Source organism: Stylophora pistillata, chromosome 1 (genome assembly GCF_964205215.1).
Source record: "Stylophora pistillata chromosome 1, jaStyPist1.2, whole genome shotgun sequence".
NCBI lineage: Eukaryota > Metazoa > Cnidaria > Anthozoa > Scleractinia > Pocilloporidae > Stylophora > Stylophora pistillata.
This window is the reverse complement of record NC_142519.1, coordinates 25,499,156-25,525,837: the sequence shown is the minus strand read 5'-3', so window position 1 is coordinate 25,525,837 and position 26,682 is coordinate 25,499,156. Positions and strand designations below refer to the sequence as shown.

General features: G+C 38.1%; 2 protein-coding genes and 2 long non-coding RNA genes across 4 annotated transcripts; 3 read left to right on the top strand and 1 right to left on the bottom strand.

Moving 5' to 3' along the window:
- Window positions 1-2,903: 2,903 nt before the first annotated feature.
- On the bottom strand, window positions 2,904-5,919 carry LOC111329979 (uncharacterized). Its single transcript, XR_002694761.2, has 2 exons — window positions 5,779-5,919; window positions 2,904-3,301 (listed from the first exon to the last, which is right to left on the bottom strand). It is a non-coding gene; the product is annotated as an uncharacterized LOC111329979 (long non-coding RNA).
- Window positions 3,195-5,283, top strand: LOC111329980 (uncharacterized). Its single transcript, XR_002694762.2, has 2 exons — window positions 3,195-3,322; window positions 3,462-5,283. It is a non-coding gene; the product is annotated as an uncharacterized LOC111329980 (long non-coding RNA).
- A 38-nt stretch (window positions 5,920-5,957) lies between the features above and the next one.
- Window positions 5,958-15,229, top strand: LOC111329977 (arsenite methyltransferase). Its single transcript, XM_022934753.2, has 9 exons — window positions 5,958-6,169; window positions 7,989-8,139; window positions 9,738-9,874; window positions 10,442-10,511; window positions 11,534-11,615; window positions 12,097-12,225; window positions 12,429-12,515; window positions 14,181-14,236; window positions 14,812-15,229. Exons 1-9 carry the CDS (start codon window positions 5,958-5,960, stop codon window positions 15,073-15,075), a joined length of 1,188 nt encoding a protein of 395 aa, XP_022790488.1. The 3' UTR covers window positions 15,076-15,229.
- A 151-nt stretch (window positions 15,230-15,380) lies between these two features.
- Window positions 15,381-26,388, top strand: LOC111329978 (arsenite methyltransferase). Its single transcript, XM_022934754.2, has 9 exons — window positions 15,381-15,889; window positions 21,827-21,977; window positions 22,805-22,941; window positions 23,379-23,448; window positions 23,554-23,635; window positions 24,566-24,694; window positions 24,856-24,942; window positions 25,420-25,475; window positions 25,790-26,388. Exons 1-9 carry the CDS (start codon window positions 15,720-15,722, stop codon window positions 25,994-25,996), a joined length of 1,089 nt encoding a protein of 362 aa, XP_022790489.1. The 5' UTR covers window positions 15,381-15,719; the 3' UTR covers window positions 25,997-26,388.
- Window positions 26,389-26,682: the final 294 nt, after the last annotated feature.

Below are 26,682 nucleotides of genomic sequence, written 5' to 3'. Positions count from 1 at the left end.
AACTCGCGCATATGATTTCCAACCAAATTGCGCTCAACTCATAAATCAGTTCATTTACCATTAAAAAGAACTTTAGTTGAACTAAGTGAAAAGGCCCTTGCACTGAATTGCTACACAGTTAAGGGCGTCCATGAGATATCATTAATCGAGCTCCCGCCGAAACTCGGAAACCGTCCAAAGTCAGGCGCTACAAGAACTGGACGCTGCAAAAACTGAAGATCAGTACTGAGAAGTACTCTAATATCGACTAGAACTTCAGGGTGAACGATCTTGGTAGTTTTTAATCACGACTTAAATGTCAGAAGTAAATTGCATTCTGATCTTTTCCTATTTGATTATCTGATTCATAAAGACAGTCAGTGTGTGTCGTCCTTATTCATATGCGCCATGACTGTACGTGGCCGTTCAAACACAAGATTTTTTTTTGGCGCCCTTTTTTTTATGTATATTGCGTAGGTGTGTTGCGCTGTAATGGTTCTTTTGATGTAGAGTGTTATGGCGGTAAAATGGACTCTCCTGCACTAATCAGAATGAGTTTTTTATACACTGGTTACTTGACATATATCTTATGGCGGAGCAGAAAATCGTCTGCTTTATGGACGTTTCGTCTGATTTTTTTTCTTCCACTAATTTGCAAGTTCATAATTTGACGGAAGATAATGAAGATAGTAAAAAGAAAGCCACGTGGTGAAGGTGGGGTGATACCGGTTAGACTACAGCCTCGGTTCAGAAGTATCCACTGAGGATCTGGAAAGGAAACCTAGGTAAAAATTTTGAGGAGCGAACCCCTCGTTTGGAATACTTTCTGTTCACAATAGTCCTTTTTACAGTTGTGGGCTTGGTGGCCAAGCCTTCGAACAGGAGTGAGGCTAAGGGTGATCTTGTTATGATAGAGTAGCTGCTTTTCAAATGCAAATTTCTTTGTTATCACATATCATGCTAACTAGATACAGGTCTCTACCACAACAGGGACAGGGTCACCCTTAGCCTCACTCCTGTTCAAAGGCTTGGCCACCAAGCCCACAACCGTAAAAAGGGGTCAGCATTAGATTCCATCCACCAAAACCACCTCGGTCGAGAGGGACTGAGGTGGAATACTTAACAACTTGCAAATCATAACCGAAGATTCTCGGAAATCCGCGCGAAGACATAGCCGAACACCCGAAGAACAAACAGAAACAATATGGCGGGAATTTTAAAGCGTGCCTGATGGTAGAGATGCGGATAATTTTGGATACGTAAATTCTGTTGATGAGGCGTATAAACTCATTGCGGAATTCGAAACAGGATCGACGACGAAGTTTTCTTGCTTTAAGGCTGACAAAGGTTTCGGAAACACTGGTATGCCCATATATATTTGAAAGCGTTACGTCGTGCTAGCTTGTATCACTCTCTTCCTTGCTCTACTGATCCTATCTTCCATCACAATTTAACAACAGATCACTCGAACAGAAGTCACAAAATACTCTGGGAAGATCCACCAGACGTTAAAGGTACAAAAAATTCCTTTTAATGGTGGGTCTTTCATAATTTTGGGAAGGAAAGTGTTCGATTGTCAGCACGGCAAAGATAGAAAAGCTGGAGAGAAAAGGAAACGAAAAGACGCAGAAGAAGTAAATGAAATATTGCACTGTACATACACATATTTTTCTCATCCGCGACAATAGTGTTACTATTGTCACTTATGGCTTGTGAACCCGAAAGGTCAGATACACATTGATCACTGGGTCATATGACATTGATCTCAGAATACTTTTATGACAAACGCGATAACACTTCAATCTCGGCTAAATTGAAGATGGTTTCGAACTTACCGATTATAAAAACCTTTCACTGACGTATGCTGCTGACAAAAGAGAAAATAAACGCAATTCTACGCTTTTTTATTTCTATCAAGCTGTCGTATGTCGGCTCCCTATCTTTCAAGGCATCACGCAATGACACTTCTGTTTCTTCACATTCCAAAAAATATACAGCTTGAGAAATGCACTGTCACTCATCTTACGCTGATATACTTGTCTTTTACAGAAGGCTTGTCAAAGATTTCGTGTTCAAGAAAAGAAGATTTCTCGTTCAAGACACGCGGAAGTTTGACTGCAAAGTACAGATAAAAATGCGAGAAATTTTATTTTTTGTAGAGCATGTATTGTTCCACTCATGTATTGACAGAACGAATTCGGTTTAATAAATCCGATAAGCGTTATCACTGTCCAAAATTCATGCTACATAATCACCGGCTTATTGACTGGAACGAAACTGGGTGGTCTCGTTTTTGATTATTCAAGACACTTCGAGCTTCCTGATGTTTTTTCTCTGTGTCTGGAAGTCAGTGTGGTCAAACAAAGCTAACACACTGCCAGCACCAAGTTGTCTTTTCATCCACATAAACGCCATGAATCAATTTTAAAATCTGACAGAAAAGTTGAGTTGAAGCAGCGGAAAGAGCTTATTTGTGCACTGCATCAGAGGCATTCAGTTTACAAGGCATCCATTTTTTTCTTTCAAATGTATGACTTTTAGTCTTTCAGATTCAAGAAGACAGCAAAAAGAGATGGGAGACTGCGTGTAGAAATTTGCCAAAAGCTTTACAAGGGATCGCTAGGTACGAAAGAAGGATTTACATTGAACTAACTCTCATTACAGACCATCAGAATCACTTCGTTGGCGAGGTAACTTAGGGTTCAACACGAATTAATGCAACGGTGAATGAAAAAAAGTACGCGGCGGGCAAGCCGGTCAAGGTGTGACATAAAAGTGGCTGTACATTTTTTGCCATGATTTCGTTTTCTTTGTTGTTGTTAAAGTACAATTTCTAACATTCACACAGTACAAAAAAATGGCAAAGGAGTAAATAACGTATAGGTGTGTATTACTGGGGCGTCCCCACTTGAAATAGCAAGCACTTTCAAAGTTCGAGTTTTTTATTTCTATAGGTCGCTGGAATATCTCAACCCCTTGATGAGAAGATCATCGAGAGGATCCACGAGCTCGTTGCGGGGGGAGTTAAGGTAATATATGAAAAGAGACGGCATTTGAAAATCTTTGTGAAAGAGGTCTTGTTTCGAGATGATCAGCACAAGACACAAACCGACGATACTTCCCTAGGACATCTGACCTGCACATGTATCTGACCTGCGCACGCACGTGTATCGAGCTACGGTTAAAAACCGCATTTCAAGAATTGACCCGGAAAATGTCCACATAAAGACAGAGAAGTGGAGAAAAGTGTACAACGCTGATTCCTTTTTCTTTTGTCCCTACTCAGAACAAGTAAACACGCCTATGGAGGTTCCAGTTTGGTCTGAAAATGAAAAAGAAGAAGGTGATCACTGTAAAATGAAGCATTAGGGTTCTTATTTATAGCGTATTGTTTATGGTATATCTGTGAGCTTTGCCCCGCCTTGACGAGACATCCCTTGATTTTACCATACCGCTTTCTTTTGTTGTCGTTATTGTTATAGATGAGTTGGATGAGGAAGCAAGTCTCACTCAAGAGGGGGGAGAACAAGAGTGGGCAATCAACTCAAAGAGGAAATGGCAATGCCAAAAATGTAAAGATCACAGAATATTAAAACTTCAAAACAGTTTGGTTTAAATATCAAGAAATTAATGTTACAAGTAGCAGTCAGTTATTGTTAGAGTTTTATCAAGTCCATTACATTATTAAATTCAGAGTTACTTTGTTTTGAGAGAAGGAAATTGAGGAGCTGTAATATACTTATCATCATGGCAGGACCACATAGTAACATTTGTTTATAGAGACTTTTGGAGGAGAGGGGGAAGACTTGTGACAAGCTGGCTGACAAAAACATGAACTTTACCAAATGGGTTAAGTCCTCAGTATTTCAATCAGCTATGGCTCAAATTAAACTTTGCTTTAGCTTCAAGTTTATTCCTTTGAGTTTGCCTTTCCCTGTGTTTATTTTTCAAGTTATGTTACACAAAAGAACACAAAAATAATAATGCTTTTGAATATTAGGAGCCTGGCATAAGCAAGAAATCAAAGTTAATTTGGGTAATAAAGTTAATTTGATCTTCCAATCTTCTATAATTTCAACCACTAATAACATTTTCCATTTAAATTTATCCCCTCCATTGTTTTGGATGTTGTATGCAAAAAAAACAAACAATCAAACAAAAAACATTCAGCAACAACTGTCCTATGTTGTGGTAAATAATTTATCACAAAATACATGGTATATTATGATTTTATTTACCAAAGTGGCAAAGGCCTCTCACTGTCTATCCATAAATTAAAAGGGGAAATAATTTGTAAAATGTAAGCTAATGATGCTTAGATGAGAAAGCATCACAAACATTGATACAGGCCTTAGTAATTGGACGGATAGATTACTGTAAAAGTATTTTATATGGTTTACCAGCTAGAGAATTATCTAAGCTCCAACGCCTTCAAAATTCGACAGCAAGGATTATTTTTAATATCCCAAAGATGTGTCACATCACACCAGTTCTATGAGAACTGCACTGGTTACCTGTTCAGTTTAGAATACAGTTCAAATTTATCATGATCACTTTCAAAGCAATTAATGGACATGGTCCAATCTATTTACAAGATCTTGTTAAGTTGCAGCAGAATGGACCATACAACTTAAGATCTAGCGATAAGGATCTCATGCTGCAAGCACCAAATGCCATAACAAAGAAAACATTAGGTGATCATGCTTATATGTGTGTAGCACCTAAACTTTGGAACAGTCTTCCTTATAAAGTGCGTAACGAGACTGATTTTAGTAAATTTAAAATTTTACTTAAGACTCACCTTTTTAATTTAGCCTTTAATTAGGATTGAATTGTGCATGGTTTAATAGTTTTTTACAATTTAGATAAGGTTTTTATTAGTTTTGTAAATTTGATAAGGGTCTTACTGTAATTCATTATCTGATGTAATTTTTATACTCTATAATTGTAATGCGCATTTGATCATATGTAAATGGAATTTGTGCACTACAAATATTAACCTATTACTATTCTACATCTTGAGTGTATAATTAATCATCCATGTGAAATAGGTTACTTGTAATTAATGTGAAAGATTTGTAAGATATTCAGACCCCTGATAACAATTACTGACGTGCTGATTTGTAGTATTCAAAGGTAATGATTTTAGAGGAAGTAGAGGAAGAAACTTCTGGATATGGAATTTTGTTGCAAACATCTGTTAAATCAGTTAAAAACTCTCTCTTATCATATTTCAAGAGTACATGATTGCCACACCAAAACCTTTTGTATTCTACATGGAACACCATGTGATGATTATGGTTTTAATAATAAAAGCTGCTGACTTAAGAACTTTGCAAAAATATCTATGTACAAAGAAATAAATTGTGGTTCATTACTCCCGTAGCAGGTCAAACCATTCCTCTCTAATGGAAGTAACAGAAATTGTTATGATGGTGGTTTTGGTGGATGGAGAGAGAAACATCCACCAAAACCACTTTAATCTAATTTCATGTCTTATGATTTCATTATGAACGTTTGGTCAGCAATTGTGCATTATAAGAAATAATTAGCCAGAACGTAAACTGCTAGTGTTTTGGGGAATATAATTCTTTTGCTTCCTTGAAGGTCTAACATTGGCCATTGATAAAATTCAAAAAGTACTGTTGTTGGTTTTGATAACTGTTTTGGTGGATGTCCACGCCCGACATCCACCAAAACTACCAAATACCTTGGCACCTTTCAAATATCGGAAGTATCTGCCTAAAATTGCGCGAAACGTTTTGTAATACTACCATCAAACAATAAATTAGTACTTACCATTTCTCGGGTGTAAAGTTTTGACGCAATTTTCCAAACAAACAGTCCACTCAGGTCATCGGGATGAATAGGCATGTTTTCTTAGCTTCATAACTATGTATACGTATAATACGTCATGAGGTGTCCATCATTCCATCTCAGTCCCTCTCGACCGAGGTGGTTTTGGTGGATGGAATCTAATGCTGACCGTAGAAAGAAGTATTGGATCAGTTGTGCCAAAAATGAGCTCTGAAAGTGCAGAGAAAGTCAAAGAAGGTGTCAAGGCTTACTATGGTAAAAAACTTAAGACTTCGGATGATCTTCAGACGAACGCGTGCAAGCTTGGTGATAAACAGATGACTCCCGCCGTGAAGAGCGCATTGAAGCTTATCCATGATGAAGTAGCTAGCAAGTAAGAGAATCGCGCTATTTAACTTTGTAAGCTAATCCATAGCAGGGAGCCGTGCTATCGATCAAATTCGTAGAAATTTTTTTTTTTCGGCGACGTTATTAAAGGTTTTTTATTTGAAGTCGGGACATTCACGCTACGCTGGTCCGTAACTGTCCGCCATGTTGAACAATTAAATTTTCTAAGGTTACAACTGGTTCAATAATGGCGTCAGTGCAACATGGACTGCGGCATCAAACGCCATGGATCTTCTTTATGGTTCGTTTTAGAGTTAATTTACGGAAAAAGGAGGTCTGTTTCCAATCTCTGGATATGTAGATCTACTTATTCAGGCTGATAATTACTAGCGCCCAAGAGTGTATTGTACAAATGACATCGATAAGCTTAACGGGTGTCTGCCTATTGAGGCCATACTCTTATCTGAGTTACAGAGTAAGAACAGCTATTTCTCCTTTTGTTGTATTTTATAGACATATGGTGACTCTACACATCTTATTATTGATCTATTAGTCTTTCTGGACGCAAATAAGCTATAAAGCTTAATGAGTTGATTGTAGACACATGCTCAATCAGTGTCGTAAGTGGTACTTGAAATACATGTATGTAGCTCTGTTCTCTTCTACCCTGTATTTATATGATTAGTGTCTATAAACTTGGGTTTGAACTTTTTCTATCGCTGAAAGATGATATGGAGTTTGGTTTGCGATTTTCTTAGATCACGATCAGTTACTCAATATCTTTTGCTGACATATTAGATGTTTGTTTCTGGCTCACGTGTATTGTGAAGATTTGATTTGATTGTAAAGTGATTAAGTTGCAGCTATTAAACAATTTTACACAAGGCAACATTGTGTAATTAAACCTCATGAAATACACTTAAACAATACTTTGTCTACCAGTTGATTACCACAGGGGAAATCAAAGATATATGCTACTCAGTCCATTGTAAGCCAACCATATATTATGAAATGTTTTACATTACATGGCATGACTCAGTAGACACATGACCCTCATCATTTGTTCAGAGGAAACTTGAAGTCATTTGATTGCCAAAGTTCAACAATAGAATGTTATTAAAGTACATGGAACTTCTAAAATCTTAAAATAAAGAAAAATTTAAAACTATAAAAACATTTTATGACATTTCAAAATTGCTAATAAAAATGACAAGTGGAAACATATAAAGTAATAAAAACAATGGAGAGAATGTTTTTATTTTTGCCTATGGTAAAATAACAATTAAGTGTTAGGTTAAAAAAGCAAGTGTTCAGTAAAAAGTTTCAAGAAATTGAGTCGCTCTGTGTGTTCAATGAAGGTTTGATGTCCAAAATAAAAAGCATTGGTACATCAAGTGGTCTAACTTGGTGGTACATATTTTGAGGACTATAAGTCAAAACTTAATATGAAGTGATCTGATTTTGTGTTTTAGGAGGTTTATTCCCAGTACTTACGTGTATTTAAAAGAAAAAATATTAAATAGGGGATTATTAGTTATCTAATACCAAATTCTCCAAAAAAACTTCACACGATTTATATTGGTAAATAGATTGAAAAGGTTAAAGCTGGAAATAGCACATTTTCAAGGGTTTGCATAAAGATCGATATTTGTGAACACTAAAAACACTGCAATTGTACAGTCTTGTGCTTGGGAATTTTTAAATTTGTTTGGAAATTTATTACATCTTGGTTGGGGTCTAAGTTCATAACATTTATTACATCTTTGGTTGGGGTCTAATTTCATAACATTTATTACAAAATGTTATGAAATTCTAACCCCAACCAAAAATGGTAAGAAAGATTTTTAATCCTTGTTTTATTTTAGGTTTTATGGGTGTGGTTTAGTGGCTCCAGAAGCCCTTGATGGCATGAAGATCCTGGATCTTGGAAGTGGATCCGGTCAAGATTGTTTTGTACTCAGTAAACTGGTTGGTGAACATGGCCATGTTACTGGAGTAGACATGACCAAAGAACAGGTATGCAGTATAGTCCACCATACAGTGTGTGTTGTACAGCTAAAACCTACGTTTCATAATGAATTGTATGAACTGAAGTCAATACCGTAAACACTCACAGAAAAGCTGTATGTTAAGACCTGTTCTTAAGAGTTTGAACTCTATTCTTCATAATTATTTTCAATGGCAAAAAGTGAAGCATTTTTATAAAAAAAATATTACTTTATAAATCTACATTTATTTCATTGTTGCATTTTGTGGTTCATTATTGTTGTCTTGAAATATCATCAAAAGGAGAGGAAACAAATTCAGGTTATAACTTTGTCAGGATCAGCCTAAATCATCCCTAGTTGTTCTCTAAACCTAACCTATTGGAAAACTGCTATAATTGTATTTCCTACATTATTATCATCTGATCGTATTTCATTTTACAAATTTTGCTTCAATGTATTTGACTGGTGCTAAGGGGTTAGATTTGTCTATTTTGCATGCTCTTACTTACTGTATCTTGGTAGGATCTCCACTGTAAGATGCAGTGGCCTAATGCTCAGTGCACTGGACTTCACTTTCGCAGTGCCTTTCTGCACCCAGGAGTGTAAATGGGTACTAACAAATTGTCAGGGAAGCCTGATCAAATGTTGGGTGGGGGTAACCTTGGGATGGATGAGCATCCATCCTGGGGGGGGGGGGGGGAGTAAAAGGGTACTCCTAGTTGCTTCATGCCAGATGGAACTGGGAGAAGCTCTGGCTGGGTGTGCCAATAGGTTCAAGTACAGACTTTATCAAGTATAGACTGCACCTGTAGATAAGCCGCATCCTGAATTTAGCAGCTCAAATTTTGGAAAAAAAAGTTTTGAAGGAAATCAAAAGAAATCCAAAGTTGAATTTCGAGAAGTCTTCTTCATCCACAGTTCATCAAACATAAACTTACTATTAACATTGCAGCAGAAAATAGTTCAAAGTCTTACCCACAATTTTAGCGCTTTAATCAGGGCTCGATGCTAGTAGTAGCCAACTAGCCACAGACTAGTAGAAATTCAGTTTTGGCTAGTAGTTTTCGATTCTCACTAGCCAGTTTGGGTAGTAAACAAACTGAAATTGTTGTAACATCTACTGTATGTTGTCACTAGCCACTTGGCTAGTAAGTTGAAAAGTTAGTGTCAAGCCCTGTTAATATAATGAACATGGTTTCTACCAACTTTGACATACGATTGATCTTTTTCTGGTGTTTGTTGACAGGAATTTCTTCATTCAACACAGTTTTTCAATAGATTTTTGCATTAAATTACAACAAAAACATGAGCAGAACATTTGAAGCTTAGTAACCAGGGATTAGATTGGATGTGAAAATGGAAAACTGGAATTTGGCATCGACATTCATTACACCTTTTTCAATTGTTCCCACAGATAAGCCACACCACCAATTTTTAGCAACAATTTTTGGAAAAGAAGGTGCAGCTTTTTTGTGGGTTTTTGCGGTATATTAGCAAAGGTTCATCGTGAATATTCCAGATTGCTCCAAATTCCACATATCAAATTATATTTTAGTTGCAACCAGTAGAAAATCTATATCAATTGATACGTTAACATATTTTTCATTATGTTCTCTTTGCATTTAGGTGGATGTTGCTAACAAGTATGTAGAATATCATGCTGAACAGTTTGGATATTCAAAACCAAACACTGATTTTAAACTTGGAGAGATGGAACATCTATCTGATGTAGGAATACAGGACAGCTCTCTGGACATTATAATGTAAGAACAAAATATCATTATTCTGTGTTTATTACACAACTTGGGCAGTCACAGGGCCAATAACTAAAATCAACAAATCAAAACGCTCTATTGCCAGTCAATATTCTCTCAGTATTGGACCGGGCATTGTCCCAAATGGTCCCGAATGATACCGCTCTTGTATCCCTTCGAACTTCAGTCGTATAATAAATCTCTTATTAACCAAGCTTGCTCGGGACCGCACTGGAAGAATATCAGCCCTCGGTCTTTTTTGTATGCGCTTGGTCCATACTGTCAAGACCTGGGGCCGATATTCTCCCAGTACGGCCCTCACACTTGGTTGATAAGATATAGTGTTCATTGTGGTACAATCATAAATTATGATAGGAACTTGTTTTTGGAATTGCTTTTCATATACACATACTTGGAAATTAAAACCTAAAAAAGAGAATTGATGAAAGTGTCCATAATAAAAATCACATTTAGTATGAGCATGTAATCTGGTTGAAGACTTGAAATCATGAAACATAATGATTATGTGGCAGCTATACTCATCACACATTATCATTTTGCTTTTCTCATTTGAAGTTCAAACTGCGTTGTAAACTTAACTGCAGACAAGAGTGTTGTTCTCAAAGAAGCTTACAGAGTTCTCAAGGTGAGATGATGCTCTAAACAAGTTAACCTCTTATACCCTATCACCCGTATCATAATTCTGCACACTGTTCACTATACATTCCTAAGGTGCTGACAAGGAGAATTTGTTTATCAATCAAGAGATTGTGTAGTTGATGATCATTTCCTTTATTCTTGTGACGTTAATGTTTGATTCAGCGGTGATAGTGTGAGGAGAAATGAAAAGCCAGTCACCCTAAGGGGTCAAAGGGTTCATGTTAAATGAAGTTCGAAGTTTGAAGTTTGAAGTTTATTAATTCATAAGTACAATTGGCAGTTTGAAAAACTGAATTGTGTATTTACGTTACAAAAATTAAAATATAGGTCAAAATCATTGACTAATCTATCTTAATTAAAAGAATAAAAAAGCAAACAGGAGATGAGATGCTAAAAAAAGGTTATCGAAATACGAAATTTGTAAACTTTAACCTATTAGTTACTTGCTTTAAGGCAACTGAGAAAAGCTGTCTTAAAATGGTCAGTTTTAAAACACGGCATATTTAAAGGTCACGCATGCCTTAATGAATAAGTAGATTCATGTGGTGCAGGTAATAACTTATAAAGGCAGTGATTGTTGTCATTTACAATTGTGTGAAAAAGTGACTCATATTTCATCATGGGGGATTGCTAATCCCTTAAAGTTCATAATAACAAGAGCCTCGTGATAGCTAACACTGAAAATGGACATTGCTCCCTTCTGTATACATTCCAATCTTAGGCAAACTGAAGGGAAAGGCCGGAACTGCATAGTCCATAATTGATCTCATACAACTAGAGTAGAAGAGCCCCAAATCAATGCAAGTAACCTTAGCTCTCTTAAGTTGCACCAAAAAATGTAGTGTCGTAGAGGCCTTCTTAAGAATTTCATTAATATGAATATTCCAGGTCAAATCACTGGAAATATTGAGACCCATTAACTTTACACTGTCTACAACTTCTAAAGCTCAAATATTGAAGATGTTAATGAAAATTATTGATGACAAGGTCCCATGTGATCTGTTTTAGGATGGAGGTGAGATGTACTTCAGTGATGTTTACACAGACACGAAACTATCTGAGGAAGCCAGAAAAGACGAAGTGCTTTGGGGTAAGTGATTTATCTCTGTTCAGTCCTTTCTACTTATATATTGTTGTATGAAGAAAAGTAGTAGAGGGAAAATTTCTCACCATCTATTCATTACAAAAATATCATGGGACTTTTGGTAAAAACCTTCATATTACCTTTTTGGTTTATCTGCTTTGTTGTAAATGATGACATTAAAGAGCAGGAAATCTAGTTTCCTGAGGTTGGGACTTTCATATTGGATGCAAAGGAAAGAGGCCTTTTTATATCTCAGGGTGAGATTTAATTTTCCTGTAAGAATGGTGGTTTTTAAGTAATAAATCTTCTACATTTCTCAAGGACACCATTGTTGGTAGAGAACTTAATATGTAATGATTTGTTAAAGAATCTTTTGACGTGAAAACGTGTATGAAATATTCCTTGTGTGACGGTTAGTGGTTAGAAGTCTTAACATGATACTTTGCTATGTTAAGCCAGATACTCCATCTATTTTTTATTCCGTCAGGTGAATGTGTTTCAGGGGCGTTACACTGGAAAGAGCTAGTCGAACTGAGCAAAGAAGTGGGATTCTCTGGACCACATTTAGTGACTGCCAGACCGTTTGTAGTTGGAGAACACCTCAGAGAACCACTAGGTATGAGTCATTTTTTCAAAATTGATATCTTTACTGACGTTGAGCCATTAAAACAGCAGAGCTTCCCCGCTACAACACACAGTTCATGACTATTGCCTGACCAAACCAGTAGATAAGCTGAAATACACAGAATAGTCACCTAAAGTACACCTGACAATTATGGTCTGGATCTGATATAGTTATTTTCTCTTGTTCCAATTCAGGTGATGCACAGTTTGTCTCAGCCACTTATCGTTTGTTCAAAGTCCCTGAAAGCTGTAAGACAGATGCATCTAGAGTGACATACAAAGGTGAGGTAAATAGCGATTAGAGCGGGTCAGAATGTGCGAGGCGTGGTTGGATAAAGGGGAGAAACAAAGAAGGAAGTTATTTTAGTTTCTAAAGTCGAAGTCTTTTGTGCCACAAATAAAAAATTATTTCCATCGCAATTCTTGTCGTTCCAAGTCTGAGTAAAAGAAAATATTTAGAAGTGTTGAATTTGAATTAATAATAATAATAATAATAACGGTTTATTCACAGTATATCCACATAAAAGGTGTGGCTCTTCATCTGTGAAGGCCTACGATACTAATATTTAATATTAGAACTAAATTATAATGACTAACTAAAATTGTAATAAAAACTATACATGAAAGTAAATATGTAGAATATATTGGTTGTTGGTGGTGGTTGTTTCTATATCTTTACAAGAAGACAAGGCGCGCGCCTTTAAGAACGCCTTACAGAGCCTGCAGTATTCTTTAAAATCTGTGCAATTCCTTATATTCGCTGGCAATTCGTTAACAATCATGGCTGCTGAAAGTTAAAAGGTGCCTTGTACAAATGGAACATAAAGCCTTGGAGCAACGCTGGAACGGAGATGCCAAATGGGTTTAACGACTTGCAAATTTAAATGGGAGGGTCAGTTATCAGAATACAGTGCTTTAACAATAGTCTTTAGTAGCGAGTAGTCCCTTAGCTTCAGGATAGGTAGCCAGCCAAGATTCAGAATGGTAGATATTCTGTTTACATATTTACAAGTGACGAAACTAGCCATGGCGAACTGGAGCCTTTGTAGTCTAGCTGAGAGGAATTTTGGTATTGGATAAAAAACAATGTCACAGTAGCTTATTTTAGACAGAATTAATGTTTCTAACCAAATGTTTTCGTAGTTTAAAATTAGTAAAGTAACTTATTTTTCTTAAGGTTCTGAGAGTCGCATAACAAGATTTAAGAATAGAACCGATATGAAATTCCCATTTAAGATTCGAGTCAATGTGTACTCCCAGGAGTTTTTAAATCTGTATTTAAATGAAAGAAATAACTAGTGGCGAAACGGCCAGGCGCTGCCTTTCCTCGTGAAGGATTAACCTGGCTCCAAGAATGTTTTGGAAAACGACGACGTGCTTGGGACGAGAACGAAATACTTCACAGCGAAAAATAATAGGACCTAAAAGTAGTTTCAAGTCCGACGGTAAGGTGAAGTAGTTCTTCGTGAGTGAGCTTGTGGGAGGGGGTGGTGGGGTTAAATCCGTGTGGGGCAAAATCTCTGGGCCGGGTTGTTCAAAGGCGGATTAAGATAACCCAGGATTACCGTGAAATTTAATTGCAGATCTGAAAGCTTTAAAATTAAATTCATTTTAATTTCATTTGTTTACAATTTGGTGATTGAATGCTCTAAGAATAATTGGGAAAATTATCTTAAAAGGGCTTTTGAACAGAGAAATATAGAAACCTGGATTGACATTTAACCCTGGGTTAGCGCTAATCGGTCTTCGAACAACTGGGCCCTGGTTACCATGCAAATATCATCTTAATCAATATTTGTTGTATGGTTATCGTTGCACCCGTTGCTTAAGAGAGGGACAAATACATGTGGATGCAGTGAAATATGAGGTACTTACAGTTACTTATCAACAAAAGTGCTCTTCCCAAGTACCGGTTATTGAATTAAGTTACGAGTTTCTTTTTCTCAGGCTCTATCGAGGAAAACCCAGAAGAGTTCAAGTTTAATGTTTACAATATATTGACGGTATGTTGATCTCTCTAAACCGTGTTTCTTCTTCTTCTTTTTTTTTTTTTTTTTTTTTTCCAACTATTGCTCAGGAAGTGAGAGATTGTTTTGAGTCACAAACAGGCATAATCAGAAAAAAAATCCCGCGTGCTCCTTGCGGCGATGGATTCTATGGCCTTTAGATGTGTTCTTCGGAAACTCTGTCTTTGAATTTTACCCCGGAAAAAAGGACATAATTATGTGAAGAAAACGTGGTCCACCAATGATGATAAATAGTGTTGAAAGACCCTTTACGACTCCTACCCTAGCGATGTTGTTGTTCTTCTGCTCGAGAAAATGCTTTAGAGTTTAGAGGTAGCTACCATAACGGACGAGTCTGTTCAAACTTAATGGTAGAACATATCAAATACTCAGCCGGAGGTCATAGGTCCAACTCTTGTTTGGACACACGGAATTGCTTTCCCGAATATCCCCTCGTGCCAACTGAGAAAATCATCGTTTTTTTTTACCGCCAGGATTAAGAGTCCATTTTGTGATTCCCATTAATACAGCTCATGCGGAATTAATCACTGCATTTGAACATTGTTTTGCAGAAAACACCAAAGCTTGTTTCCTCTGATGTGGCAAGTGTCCTCAGTGCGTCGCGTTTCTCGAAGCATTTCGAATTCCAACCGCTAGAGCCTGGAACCACAGTTCCCGTTGATGACGTGTACATACAGGCGGATCCGTTTGCTTATTGTGCGTCAAACAAAGTGGCGCCAGGAGCATGTTGTCCCAAGCCGGCCAAACCTGTTGAGCAGGAAAACGGCTGTAGCCCGAAACGTGCGAAAACGGATAATGGGGCTCGCTGCTGTTAAACTTCGTTTTCAGTATCCACGGAAGACTTGAGGCAGGATTCTAATGATCTTGTAGTCGATAAAGAAATGAATTTCAATTATGCTCTCTCTCTTTGCAGTAACCGCGATTACCAAGGTCTACAACGCTTAATAAACGAAACCATGAAAGTTACAATTGATTTGGTTCTATGTAGCGCTGCGGCACTAGCGTTTCTTCGCCAGCGAGAAAGTTTGATTATTCACAGGTGACCAGACGCATAATTTTGAGCCATACTAAGTAGGTTTGTTTAATCATTTATGATGCTCGAATGCTTTTTTCCGACGTTATGTCTTCTTCAAATTCTTACAGCGCAGAGAGAAGAACCAACTAGTGCAATTATGCAAAATAGGATGACTGATGAACCCCCTGTAAAAGAAAACGGCCAATTCTTTCACCTTAATGGGTCCTCTTACCGTAATTGAGCTTGTGCCCTTATTTTGGCCCTCTGCGCGTGCGTGATGCAAAGTAGAGGTTGCGCAATGCAATGTTTAACAATGGCACTCAGGCGTGTGAGCGAGCCTCGCCAAAATCTTTCAACCCTGACCGGTTTTACTTTGTACGTGAGCGCTAAGTATTCACAAGTTCTCTCTTTCTCTAAAATAAAAGTTTTTTTTTTCTGCGAGAGATGAACACAGAAAGTGCAGAAGAAGTTAAAGAAAGTGTGAAGGCCTACTATGGTAAAACGCTTAAGTCTTCCGATGATCTTCAATCGAACGCCTGTAAACTAGGTGAAAAACAAATGTCCAACGCCGTTGAGAGCGCCTTGAAACTTGTCCACAAGGAGGTATCGAGCAAGTAAGACAATAATGGAGTTGTGTAACTCTCTATGTTAGTTTACTTTTAAGATCAAGAACTCTAATCGAGTTGTAGGTTAACTGCCACACACAGCTTTCAGACGATATTGCGTTTTAAAATGTAGTCGAGCATCACTGGAAGTCGTGATGACATGCGATTGCGTGATATTTTAAGAGTATCCCGCGGAGTTGTGTAATTAAGTCTCTATGTTAATCTACTTTTAAGATCAAGAACTCTGATCGAGTTGTAGGTCAACTGTCATTTTCAGCTTTGAGACGACAATGCTTTTTAGAATGTAGTCTAGCATCACTAGAAGTGACGACAAGCTAATGCGTGATGTTGTTTTCTGTAAGAGGCGCTTCGCAACGTGAGTTCCAAATGGTTAGCTATGCATTTACTTGTAACTATTCCGGGGTCACGCTATGTTTGCAACAACTAGCTTTCAGTACTTTAGTCAAAGTTCACCCATTAAAAGCAAGGGCTGTTTCAATGCAATCAATTGAGGCCCTTATTAGCATTTTAAGGAGAAGTTTGTTGCATCGACAGGCGAAAAGAAAACGTAATTGATTGTGCGACGAAGAAAAAATGACGCTTCAAGATTTGAGCTGTCGAGGTCTCTTCACTATATATTTATTTACTTGAACGCGACACCGCAGAAATACACACAACCCACAATTCCTCGATTCGCTCCGACGAAGGGCTAACGCTCGAAACGTCAGCTTTTGTAATCATTACGGTGGCTAATTTACCATTTCAACTTTGTTGATATATCCAAATTATACCGCAGAAATACGTTTTTTAGGGCACGATACAGTATTCTACTGGTCAGCGGATACCTTAACAAAACGGTAGAGATGTCATGTATGGGGAATTATTACGTCACCAAAACATATAATGTCCTATACTTTACATATGATATCCTTACCTTACATACGACAGACATATACACCTATACAGAGCTATATACAGTTATATATTGCTATACAGGGCTATATACAGTTCTACACGGCTATGAATGGCTATACAGAGCTATACACAGCTATACAGGGCTATACACAACTACACAGGGCTATACACAGCGATACACAGCTATACCGGGCTATACAGAGCTATACAGCGCTATACACAGCTATAAAGGGCTATACACAAGTATACAGGGCTATACACAGCTATAAAGGGCTATACACATGTATACAGGGCTATACACAGCTATACAGGGCTATACACAGCTATACAGGGTTATACACAACTAAAGAGGGCTATACACAGCTATAAAGGGTTATACACAGCTATACAAACCTATACACACCTATACAGGGCTATACACACCTGTACACAGCCATACAAAGCTGAAGGGCTAACGCTGGAAACGTCAGCTTTTGTAATCGTTACGGTGACCAATTAAATTTAATTTCAACTTTGTTGATATATCCAAATTATTTCGTTACTCCCACCGACGCAGCCCCAAACAGTTTCTTTCGAAACTATCAGCCTTTATACAGTGCTATACACAGCTATAGAGGGCTATACACAGTTATAGAGGACTATACACAGCTATACAGGGTTATACACAGCAAGACAAGGCTATACACAGCTATACAGGGCTATGCACAGCTTTACATGGCTATACACAGCTATACACGGCTATACACAGCTATACAGGGCTATACACAGCTATGCAGGGCTATACACTGCTATACAGGGCTATACACAGCTATACACAACTATACAGAGCTATACACAGCTATGCAGGGCTATACGCAGCTATACACAGCTCTACAAGGCTATACACAGCTATGCACAGTCCGAAAAAAACCATTTCATTTTTAACCAGTGGTGATATATTGGAAAATTTCAACAACATAGCCCTTAGAAAAATCAAGAATCATTCATGTACTGAAACGTTTTTATTGCGATCCGTTTCTTTCATAGACTTCACATTGTTCGGGAACAGTTCAAGTTTGTTGTGGTTAGATTTTCAACTTCCATTTTGTTTTTCCATCATACTGGATTTACCTCAATGTAAAAAAATTATATATGAAAATTTTACTTTGTTTCACTAGCTATTATTAAAGTGAAGTTATTGCTTCAAGTTTTTTTTTCTTTTGTTACGTCTCCATCAGTTTCACATGTTTTTACGGAACTATTTGTGTGATCCTGTTTAGATGGAATTCCGTGGCTTCACCGAGGGCACGAAAAAAACATTGAAGGGGTAGCTACTTTCATATCTATGACCTTTTGCTGAGGTTGTTCAAAATTGTTCAGTGACCATTTAACGGTGATTTTTCACTGATAGAACGCGACTTTGAGATGATCGTTAATTAACTTGCTTCTTTGTTACTCGTGACGTCACGAAATTCTGTTCTCATCATTGTCACCTAGTACCTATGTTTCTAAAACGCTCTCGCCGGGAAAACATACGTGTTCAGTCGGATTATTTCACCTTCTCTAACTGCTATGTTATTCCCAAAAATCTTTAAATTACAGAGCTCGGATTTTGTCTTTCAGAAAACTGTTCCGTTCTTATTTCATGTATACCAGGACAACTCAACCCACTGAACACCGCATAACCGGAATTAGGGAATGCTAGGTAGGAAGCGAATGCCGGATTATAGAAAGAGAATCGTGGCTGCCAGATCGCGGGATGGTTTATTTCGCACATAAACTTCACCCTATGTAAATGATGAAACCCTTACATTGCGCTGTTTAGGTGTGTATAGCTGTGTTTAGAACTGTATAGCTCTGTATAGCTCCGTATAGTTGTGTATAGCCCTGTATAGTTGTGTTTAGCCCTGTATAGCTGTGTATAGCCCTGTATAGCGGTGTATAGTTGTGTATAGCTGTGTATAGCTGTGTATAGCACTGTATACCCCTGTATAGCTGTGTATAGTTGTGTATAGCCCTGTCGAGTTGTGTATAGCCCTGTATAGCTGTGTATAGCGCTATATAGCCCTGTATAGCTGTGTATAGCTGTGCATAGCTGTGTATAGCGCTGTATAGATGTGTATAGCCCTATGTAGCTGTGTATAGCCCTGTATAGCTGTGTATAGCTCTGTATAGCTCTGTATAGCTGTGTATAGCCCTGTATAGCTGTGTATAGCTCTGTATAGCTCTGTATAGCCCTGTATAGCTGTGTATAGCCCTGTCTAGCCATGTATAGTCCTGTATAGCCGTGTATAGCCATGTATAGGCGTGTAGAGCTGTACATAGCCCTGTATAGCTGTGTATAGTATATATAACTGTATATAGCTCTGTATAGGTGTATTTGTCTGTCGTATGTAAGGTTAGGATATTATATGTAAAGTATAGGACATTATGTGTATTGGGGACATAAAAATTCCCCATGACTTTCCTACCACAAAACTATAAAATGCCCATAACTTTGCAACTTGTTCTCGCCGGGAGTATAGTCGACAGCGTGAAAAGGCGAAACTTAGAAAGAATACTGTAAACTTAGCTTTGAAACTCGGCTCATCTTTTGGATAGTTCTTATGCTCAATCATATATTTTGCCTGAATGACATATTTTGCCAAAGCCAAACTAAATGACATGTCTGTCCCTACTCACTGCAAATCGGCCTGTTACGTTGATGATGCTAAACTATACCTGTCCTTTGCCTCATCCGACATGTCCACCGCAATTCATAATCTAAATGCGGACCTGGAACAAGTCTCCAGATGGTGTCGCCAAAACTCTTGGGTGGGGTAAGCAGATTTCAGAAAACTTGAGGTGGACAATAGGAATCACAGCGGTAACTGTCAACGCTTCTCAGAGAATAAAAATTTAACAGAAAATGTGTGATAAAATTAAAAAAGAAAGCGCGTCGGCGATATTGCTCAGATCGCACTCTCGGACGTGGATTTTACAACCATTACTGGCAATCCGTCGCAGTTCCCCGCTTTTTCGATGGAAGAGCCGAATGTTCCCAACATCTATACCTCACAGCCAAATTTACAATCCCAGAGGAGCACTTTGCAGAACCAATCATTGCTGAATTCACTGCTGATTAAATAAATGAAAAGTAGAAGTATCACTTTGGTAGTTATCACTGATGCTGCAACAGGTCGCATTCTTTTTTAGTTCTTCCTTGGAGGTTTTCTTTTTGAAGCCGAGCTCCTTTATTCGAACAACACGTGAATAAACGCGTATCTGATCTACTTCAGTTGTCATTGACGCTTTTCTGCACCAGTGCGACTTTTGACTCAGTTTGATACGAGTTTTACTTTTCGGTTGTGGTTTTAAATTTTCTGTGGTGTTTGGACGGCAAAGATGAAAACTTTGCTTAAGTACGACCTATGCCTATGTCTCCATGTCGTGCGGAAACACAAAATGTAAGAATTCATCTCGAAAGGCACCCGCAAACGTAGAAAGTAATCTAGAGAAATACCACTATTTCCAGTACTATTTGATCGTCAGAGCTACTATTAGAGCTTGTCGGACTTGTACGGCTGTAATTGGTTCGATTCGAGAAGATCATTGACCGCTGTTCCCAATGGTCGAAAAGATTATTTTTAGAAGCGTGGCATTCAATTTGTGAACCGAATGCCATTAATGAACACATTTACATTTCTGACATTTACAAGGCCCGTGGAAATCCCAAGTGACGTTTCTGCGGCGGAGGGTGCAATTTGCAGGTGGCCGGTCGCAGGTCGCAGGTTGTTTCAACTGATGTTCTTGTTGTTGTTACCGTTATGTTTCTACCACCAAGAGAGATCTGATACGGCTTACGTAAGGTAATTTTAATTGCATAAAAGAGGGGACTTTGGGCACCTCCCCTGGTTTCAGTACATAGGCTAAAACCACTTGAGGGCAGTTTCGCCGAGGGTGACTTCAAACCGTGACCCTGTTTAAGATAAGGGACTGTTTTTCATGACCCTGTTTAAGACTGTGGCCTAAAAGCCCTGTTTAAGGAAATATTTTCTTTTTAGACAGAATACAATACAATACAAAATGGGAAAAATTCCAAAGACTGTTAAGCTTGTTCAAAAGCTATCATCAAAGGAAGGGACTATGCGCTCCAGTCAAGTCACACTATCTTTAGAAAAAAAACTAAGCTGCAGTTTACTAAGTCACAGAGCAATTATCCATAGTTGATGTAGCTTCCTTTTAAGCTGCACGTCAATCTTATAATATTGGATCTGTAAATCATGCTGAAATCATGCACAAAACGGGATAATTTAACATTCTGCAAAGAAAACGAACAAGCTGGGCCCAGCGTTAGAACTCTACATTCGCGGACTAAAGAAGATCGCCTAGTCATCAACATCCAGAATACAATTTGGAGAAAAGTTCAACCCTTATTCAGCCATGATAAAAAGCCTTATGCTTCAAAGGAGGTCTAAGAAAACGCTATTAGAGAGGAAATCAACAAAAACCACAGTAAATCGATCTGTGTCCAATTACCTCTCAATGTGACATAAGCGGCTAAAACTACATTAGCTCAGTAAAAATGCTACATTCCCGAGCATAATCTACCTAGCAGAGGTAATTAGAATACTTTATAAAAAGGAGCAGCATTTTACCATGAGGTAAAAGTCGTGAAGGCCACTTTTTTTTGCTTTAAAACGTGAAGCTGTGAAATTTTGATCTATAGGGCTTCGGATACAAATTCCTAAACGTGCAGAGGATAACAATTGATTTATCAAAAAAAAGGCTATTTTGGAAAACACAAAATAGTTTGGAAAGCGTTTTTATTTACATTCATAAGAACTATATGGTTTTGTTAAGGTGTCCGCTGAGCAGTAAAATACTGTATCGTGCCCTATAAAACGTATTTCCGCGGTGTCCTTGAACGCTCTTCGGGTTGTGTGTCGCAAACTATTTTGGCACATTATAACAAAGCAGATTCTTGCGATTTACGAGAAGTTTACGTAAGCAAAACTGCTTAATATTTGCAAAATAAAGCATTAGAGATTATCTAAACTTGTTTGATAACAGGTTTTATGGGTGTGGCTTAGTGGCCCCAGAAGCAATTGATGGCTTGCATATCCTGGATCTTGGAAGTGGGTCGGGACAAGATTGTTTTGTACTCAGCAAGCTGGTTGGTGAACATGGCCATGTTACTGGGGTGGACATGACCAAAGAACAGGTATATAGGTAGTTCGTTATAGGGTGCAGTTTGACTAAGTGTTTCCCGACCGAAAACTGAGTACGTGGTTATAGCACCAAATTAGAACAACGATAGAGATAGAGGTAAGGTAAGAATTAAAAGTGGCCAATAAGAACTCGAAGTAAACGCTTGTCGGACAGAGCGGGAAAATAGGATATTGAGGGCCACTGGTTTGTCAGCGCAAGCTGTTATGTGTCTACCCTCTTTAAATAAAGTCGATTATTATTATTATTATTATTATTATTATTATTATATCGCAAGTCGAGATCGGTTAATTCCTCGAGAGAGAGGGTAACGTGAATCACTTTCAAAACAGTTCGCTGAGCTTGTTTGTGTAAGACCAGCCCATACGAATGTTACTTTTGAAATAATTTGATTTGTTTTAATTGAATTTAATCATCCGTTTAGCCCGAACTTAAATTTTTAGCAAATTAGAATTGATGTTTCAAGTATGCTCTTTTCGATTATATTGCCTGCATACCTGCAAACTATAATTGGATCTGCAGCCGGTTCTATATTACCCGCAGGTATTAGGCTAAGAATTTTTATGAACCACCCCCAATCTTCCGATCAATTGTTTTCAGTATACACTGCATAGATACTAACAAATATTGTTTAGTGCAATCCCGGCACTCCTTTGGAGGATCCGTGCATTTTTTTTTTCCATTGCTCGTCATTTTCCCAAATTTACCAAAATTCTGGGTGTGTTACACAAGAGTCTACCTAGAATATAGTTACGTAAAGTGGCTGATCTGTATATTCTCATCAGGAGATAAAACAATTTCATTTCGTTGCCTCGTTCCAAGGTGGACATTGCCAACAAGTATGTAGAATATCATGCAGAGCAATTTGGATATTCTAAGCCGAACACTGATTTCAAACTTGGTGAGATGGAGCGACTATTTGATGTAGGAATACAGGACAGGACTATAGACATAATAATGTAAGTAAATCCAGTTTACAGTTGTGTTTTCTCTTGTTGGGGTGTGTCAACAGGGCAGGGGTTCCTCAATTTTCCTTTAGGTGAGCAACTGGGTTCCAACTGTTGATGTAGAAGTGAAGGTATTAGTGAAAAACCCTTCTACTAAGCTAGAAATAACGAGGGGCTAACGCTAGTCAATTTACATTATTAGTAAATAAAACCAACACATCTAAAAATAACATAGTTGAGTGAATTTTGAAACGTGTGTGAGGTCATGACTCACACGTGCTGAGAAAATATCTCCCCAAAAAGGGGAATAGACCACGGTGTATTGAATACATCATTCCTAATGGATCCAAGTGGGGACTTATTCCTAGAAGCGTATGACAAACTCACAATGAAACAAGGTAAACCAGACATACCAGACTAACCTCCTTGCTTATCTTTTTCATTCGCAGTTCAAACTGTGTTGTGAACTTGACTGCTGACAAGAGAGTTGTTCTTAAAGAAGCTTATAGAGTACTTAAGGTGAGAAAACTCTGCGATCAAGTTAGTTTTTTGTGTTTTCAGAAAAGTAACTCGTTTTTAGAACTATCAATCATCGCACAAGTCTCATAACGTGATCTGTTATAGGATGGAGGCGAGGTATACTTCAGTGATGTTTACACCGATACAAAACTACCCGAGGAAGTCAGAAAAGACGAAGTGCTTTGGGGTAATTGCTTTGCTTTTGGTTGATAAAGGACCTGTGACTCCTCCCTCGTCGGGTGCACGAGACACTAACCAACTAAGGTTCCGTTTATAGGCTGATGTCCCCGAAGGGAACCTTAGTTGGTCAGTGTTTCATACACCTGATGAGAGAGGACTAGCAGTGCAATGCTATAATTTATCCTTTACTATTCAATTAATTCTGTATCTCCATGAGTGCAGAGCACTCTGCGACTCAAAAATGAGGTTTTTCCGTATATGTATATACATAGATATATGCGCCATGAAGTAAAGTGGTCAACGTTATTTTCTTTAAGAGCACAGATATGTTTGCTGAGTTCAGTAGAGTTTCTGTGTTTTATGTGTCGGAATGATGCGGTGTGGTATCTGTTTCTAGTTTTAAAGTCCTTTTCTGTGAGTCCGATGTGTGTTTCAGTAGTGCTGTTGTCCTTACGTGTGACAGTGGCTTGGTAAATTATTGATGTTTGGAGGCAGTTTCCGTCAAGTGGGCAAGTGTTCTTTTGTTGGCAGTTGCAAGTTTTGTTGCTTTTTGTGCTCGTGCCATCTGCGGTGTCATCGATGTGTTTGGACGAATTTAAAACGCGTTTGTTGTGCTTGTCGATGATCTGTTTGGTGTTATCCATGCAGCTGTAACTGATCTTGATCGTATTTCGGTTGAAGATTTTTCTAAGATTGTGGTCTTAAGGGAAGTGCCTGTCTACTACGGCAAGGAATCTGTGTCCGATATTGGCGCCCACAAGAGAGAAGTTAGAGCTGTATAATTTTAGGATCAAACCCCTCCAATTCAAGATGTTTTGACTTTCATTAACTTTCCTTGAAGTGATGCGCGTTCGGTTTTGTCAAAAATAAATCTACTTGTCCTCCTTCTACCATTCCTTGTCACTTTTTTATGATCATTGACGTGTTGTATCCTCAGGCGAAGGTATTGGAGGAGCTCTTCACTGGAAGGAGTTGATTGAGCTATGCAAGGAAGTTGGTTTCTCCAAGCCATACTTAGTTACTGCCAGACCTTTTGTAGTTGAACCACATCTCAGACAGCCCCTTGGTAAGTACTCAAATTGTGTGGGCAAACTATTCAAATACGTAAAATCATCATAATCATCACATCATCATCCATGGTCGTCTTTCTGGCCAAACTGATCTTAAACTGTCCTGAAACAAAAACATCGAAACAAACACTGTTTCAAAGTGCACTGTTTTTTGTAGGCAAAGCACAGTTTGTGGCAGCTACATATCGCCTGTTCAAGGCCCCTAACAGAAGTGAGAAAGTCGCTTCTAGAGTGACGTACAAAGGTATGTTTGACAGAGAACTAAAGAGGATCAAAACGCCTTGGAGGAGGTGCAATTAAGGGGATGAAATAGCAAAAAGTAGCTTTAAACAAAACTAAAAAAACAACAAATCTTTCTTTTTACCTTAACTTTCATCGTCTGTTTCTTTCAAACTAATCCCACGTAAGGTTTAGCAATGCCCTATTTCTCGGCTCCTATTTGGTACGTATGTACTTGCAACTCATTTAGTAGCATAACAAACTTCATTTCAGTGATAAACGAGGGTAAAACAGAAGATTCCATTGACAAAACACGACAGCTACTTTGAAATGTTTGGTTTTGGCAGAATTATTTTTCCCTTTACTTTGAAGTGAAACAAATGCATTAAGGTGCTGTGAACTTAAATAACATGAACTTAACAGCATTAGCGCCAATGTACGAGCTGAATGAAGTTTTCTAAGAACATGGTTTAATGCCACGTTACACGCTTCTTTTCCCAAGGAACTATAGAAGACAACCCAAACGAACTCAAGTTGAGCGTTCATAACACCTTTACGGTATGTCAATTTTTTTAGGCGGTAAAACTACAATTGCGCACAAAAATCAATGTGGACAATAGGTTTAATATGTAATGGAGAAAAATCGTCGCCCTCCTATGCAAAACTTAAATAGTTGTTAAAGTAAGACCATGCAGCTCTACGTACATATTCTGTCCATTTCAAAGCTTAAACATTATCGCAAGGGCATGGAATTAAAGAGTTTTTCAGGTTTGAATTCTTAGGTTTGACGATCTTTCCCCCAATCCTCAAACCACGATTCACATGGGAAATTAAATACATTTTCTTTGATCTATGAGTCATTTATGTTTCAGAGGAAAACCAAGGTTGTTTCTGCTGATGTAGCAGGTGTCCTTAGTGCGTCCCGTTTCTCGAAGCATTTCGAGTTCCAGCCGCTAGAGCCTGGAACCACAGCTCCTGTTGATGACGTTTGCATTGACGCGGATCCTTTTGCCTATTGTGCTTCAAACAAAGTGGCGCCAGGAGCATGTTGCCCCAAACCAGTCAAAGTGGAAAATTGAGCAGAGAAATGGCTTGTCACCCGAAATGTAGGAGGAGGGTTTACAGGGCTCCTTTCTAGGCCAACCGTAAACCTTTTGAGACAGAAATGTAGTCTAGCTTGAACCTTAATTGTTGTTACTAAGTCAGTTATTTTGGAATTCACATCCACTGTTTAGCAAGTTGAGCTTTCTACTCCTGAGTGAGCTCTTACTTGAAGTGCTTGCAGATTATTGAGAAGCCAGTGGTTATTTTTTGTTTTGTTTTATTTATTTTTTCTCTTTTCTTTTTTTTTTTTAATATTTTAAAGCATTTGATCACTTGCCTAAAGTAGTAGTGCCATCGATTGATACACGACTAATAGCCAGAAGCCATGCAGAACAATTAATAAACACACTTCTGAGTGTTAATTGCCCGTGAGTAAAATTTTCGTTTGCTTATTAAGTGTGTAAAGCTTATCAGGCTTTGAAGGTAATAGGGTACTAATATCCCTCTCTATTCCTGTTTGGTTTTTAAAAAAAAACCGTACAAACATCGACAAGGAGTTGATCCAAGTTTAACTCCAATCTCTTACTCCCTCGGCTATCAAAGTCGCGGGAGTCCTAGGGGCGAAATGAAAAAAAAGGAGGCCGGTGGAGTAACTTCTTTTCGAGCGATTCTTTAAACCAAAATTAAAGAGAGGCCTGACGGCTAAAGTTCCCTATTATCG

Coding starts and splice junctions, on each gene's coding strand:
- LOC111329977 (XM_022934753.2), top strand. CDS start 5,958: ATGCTGACCGTAGAAAGAAGTATTGGATCAGTTGTGCCAAAAATGAGC. Junction 12,226..12,428: donor ACACCTCAGAGAACCACTAG/GTATGAGTCATT, acceptor GTTCCAATTCAG/GTGATGCACAGTTTGTCTCA. Junction 12,516..14,180: donor ATCTAGAGTGACATACAAAG/GTGAGGTAAATA, acceptor TCTTTTTCTCAG/GCTCTATCGAGGAAAACCCA.
- LOC111329978 (XM_022934754.2), top strand. CDS start 15,720: ATGAACACAGAAAGTGCAGAAGAAGTTAAAGAAAGTGTGAAGGCCTAC. Junction 24,943..25,419: donor TTCTAGAGTGACGTACAAAG/GTATGTTTGACA, acceptor TCTTTTCCCAAG/GAACTATAGAAGACAACCCA. Junction 25,476..25,789: donor GCGTTCATAACACCTTTACG/GTATGTCAATTT, acceptor TTTATGTTTCAG/AGGAAAACCAAGGTTGTTTC.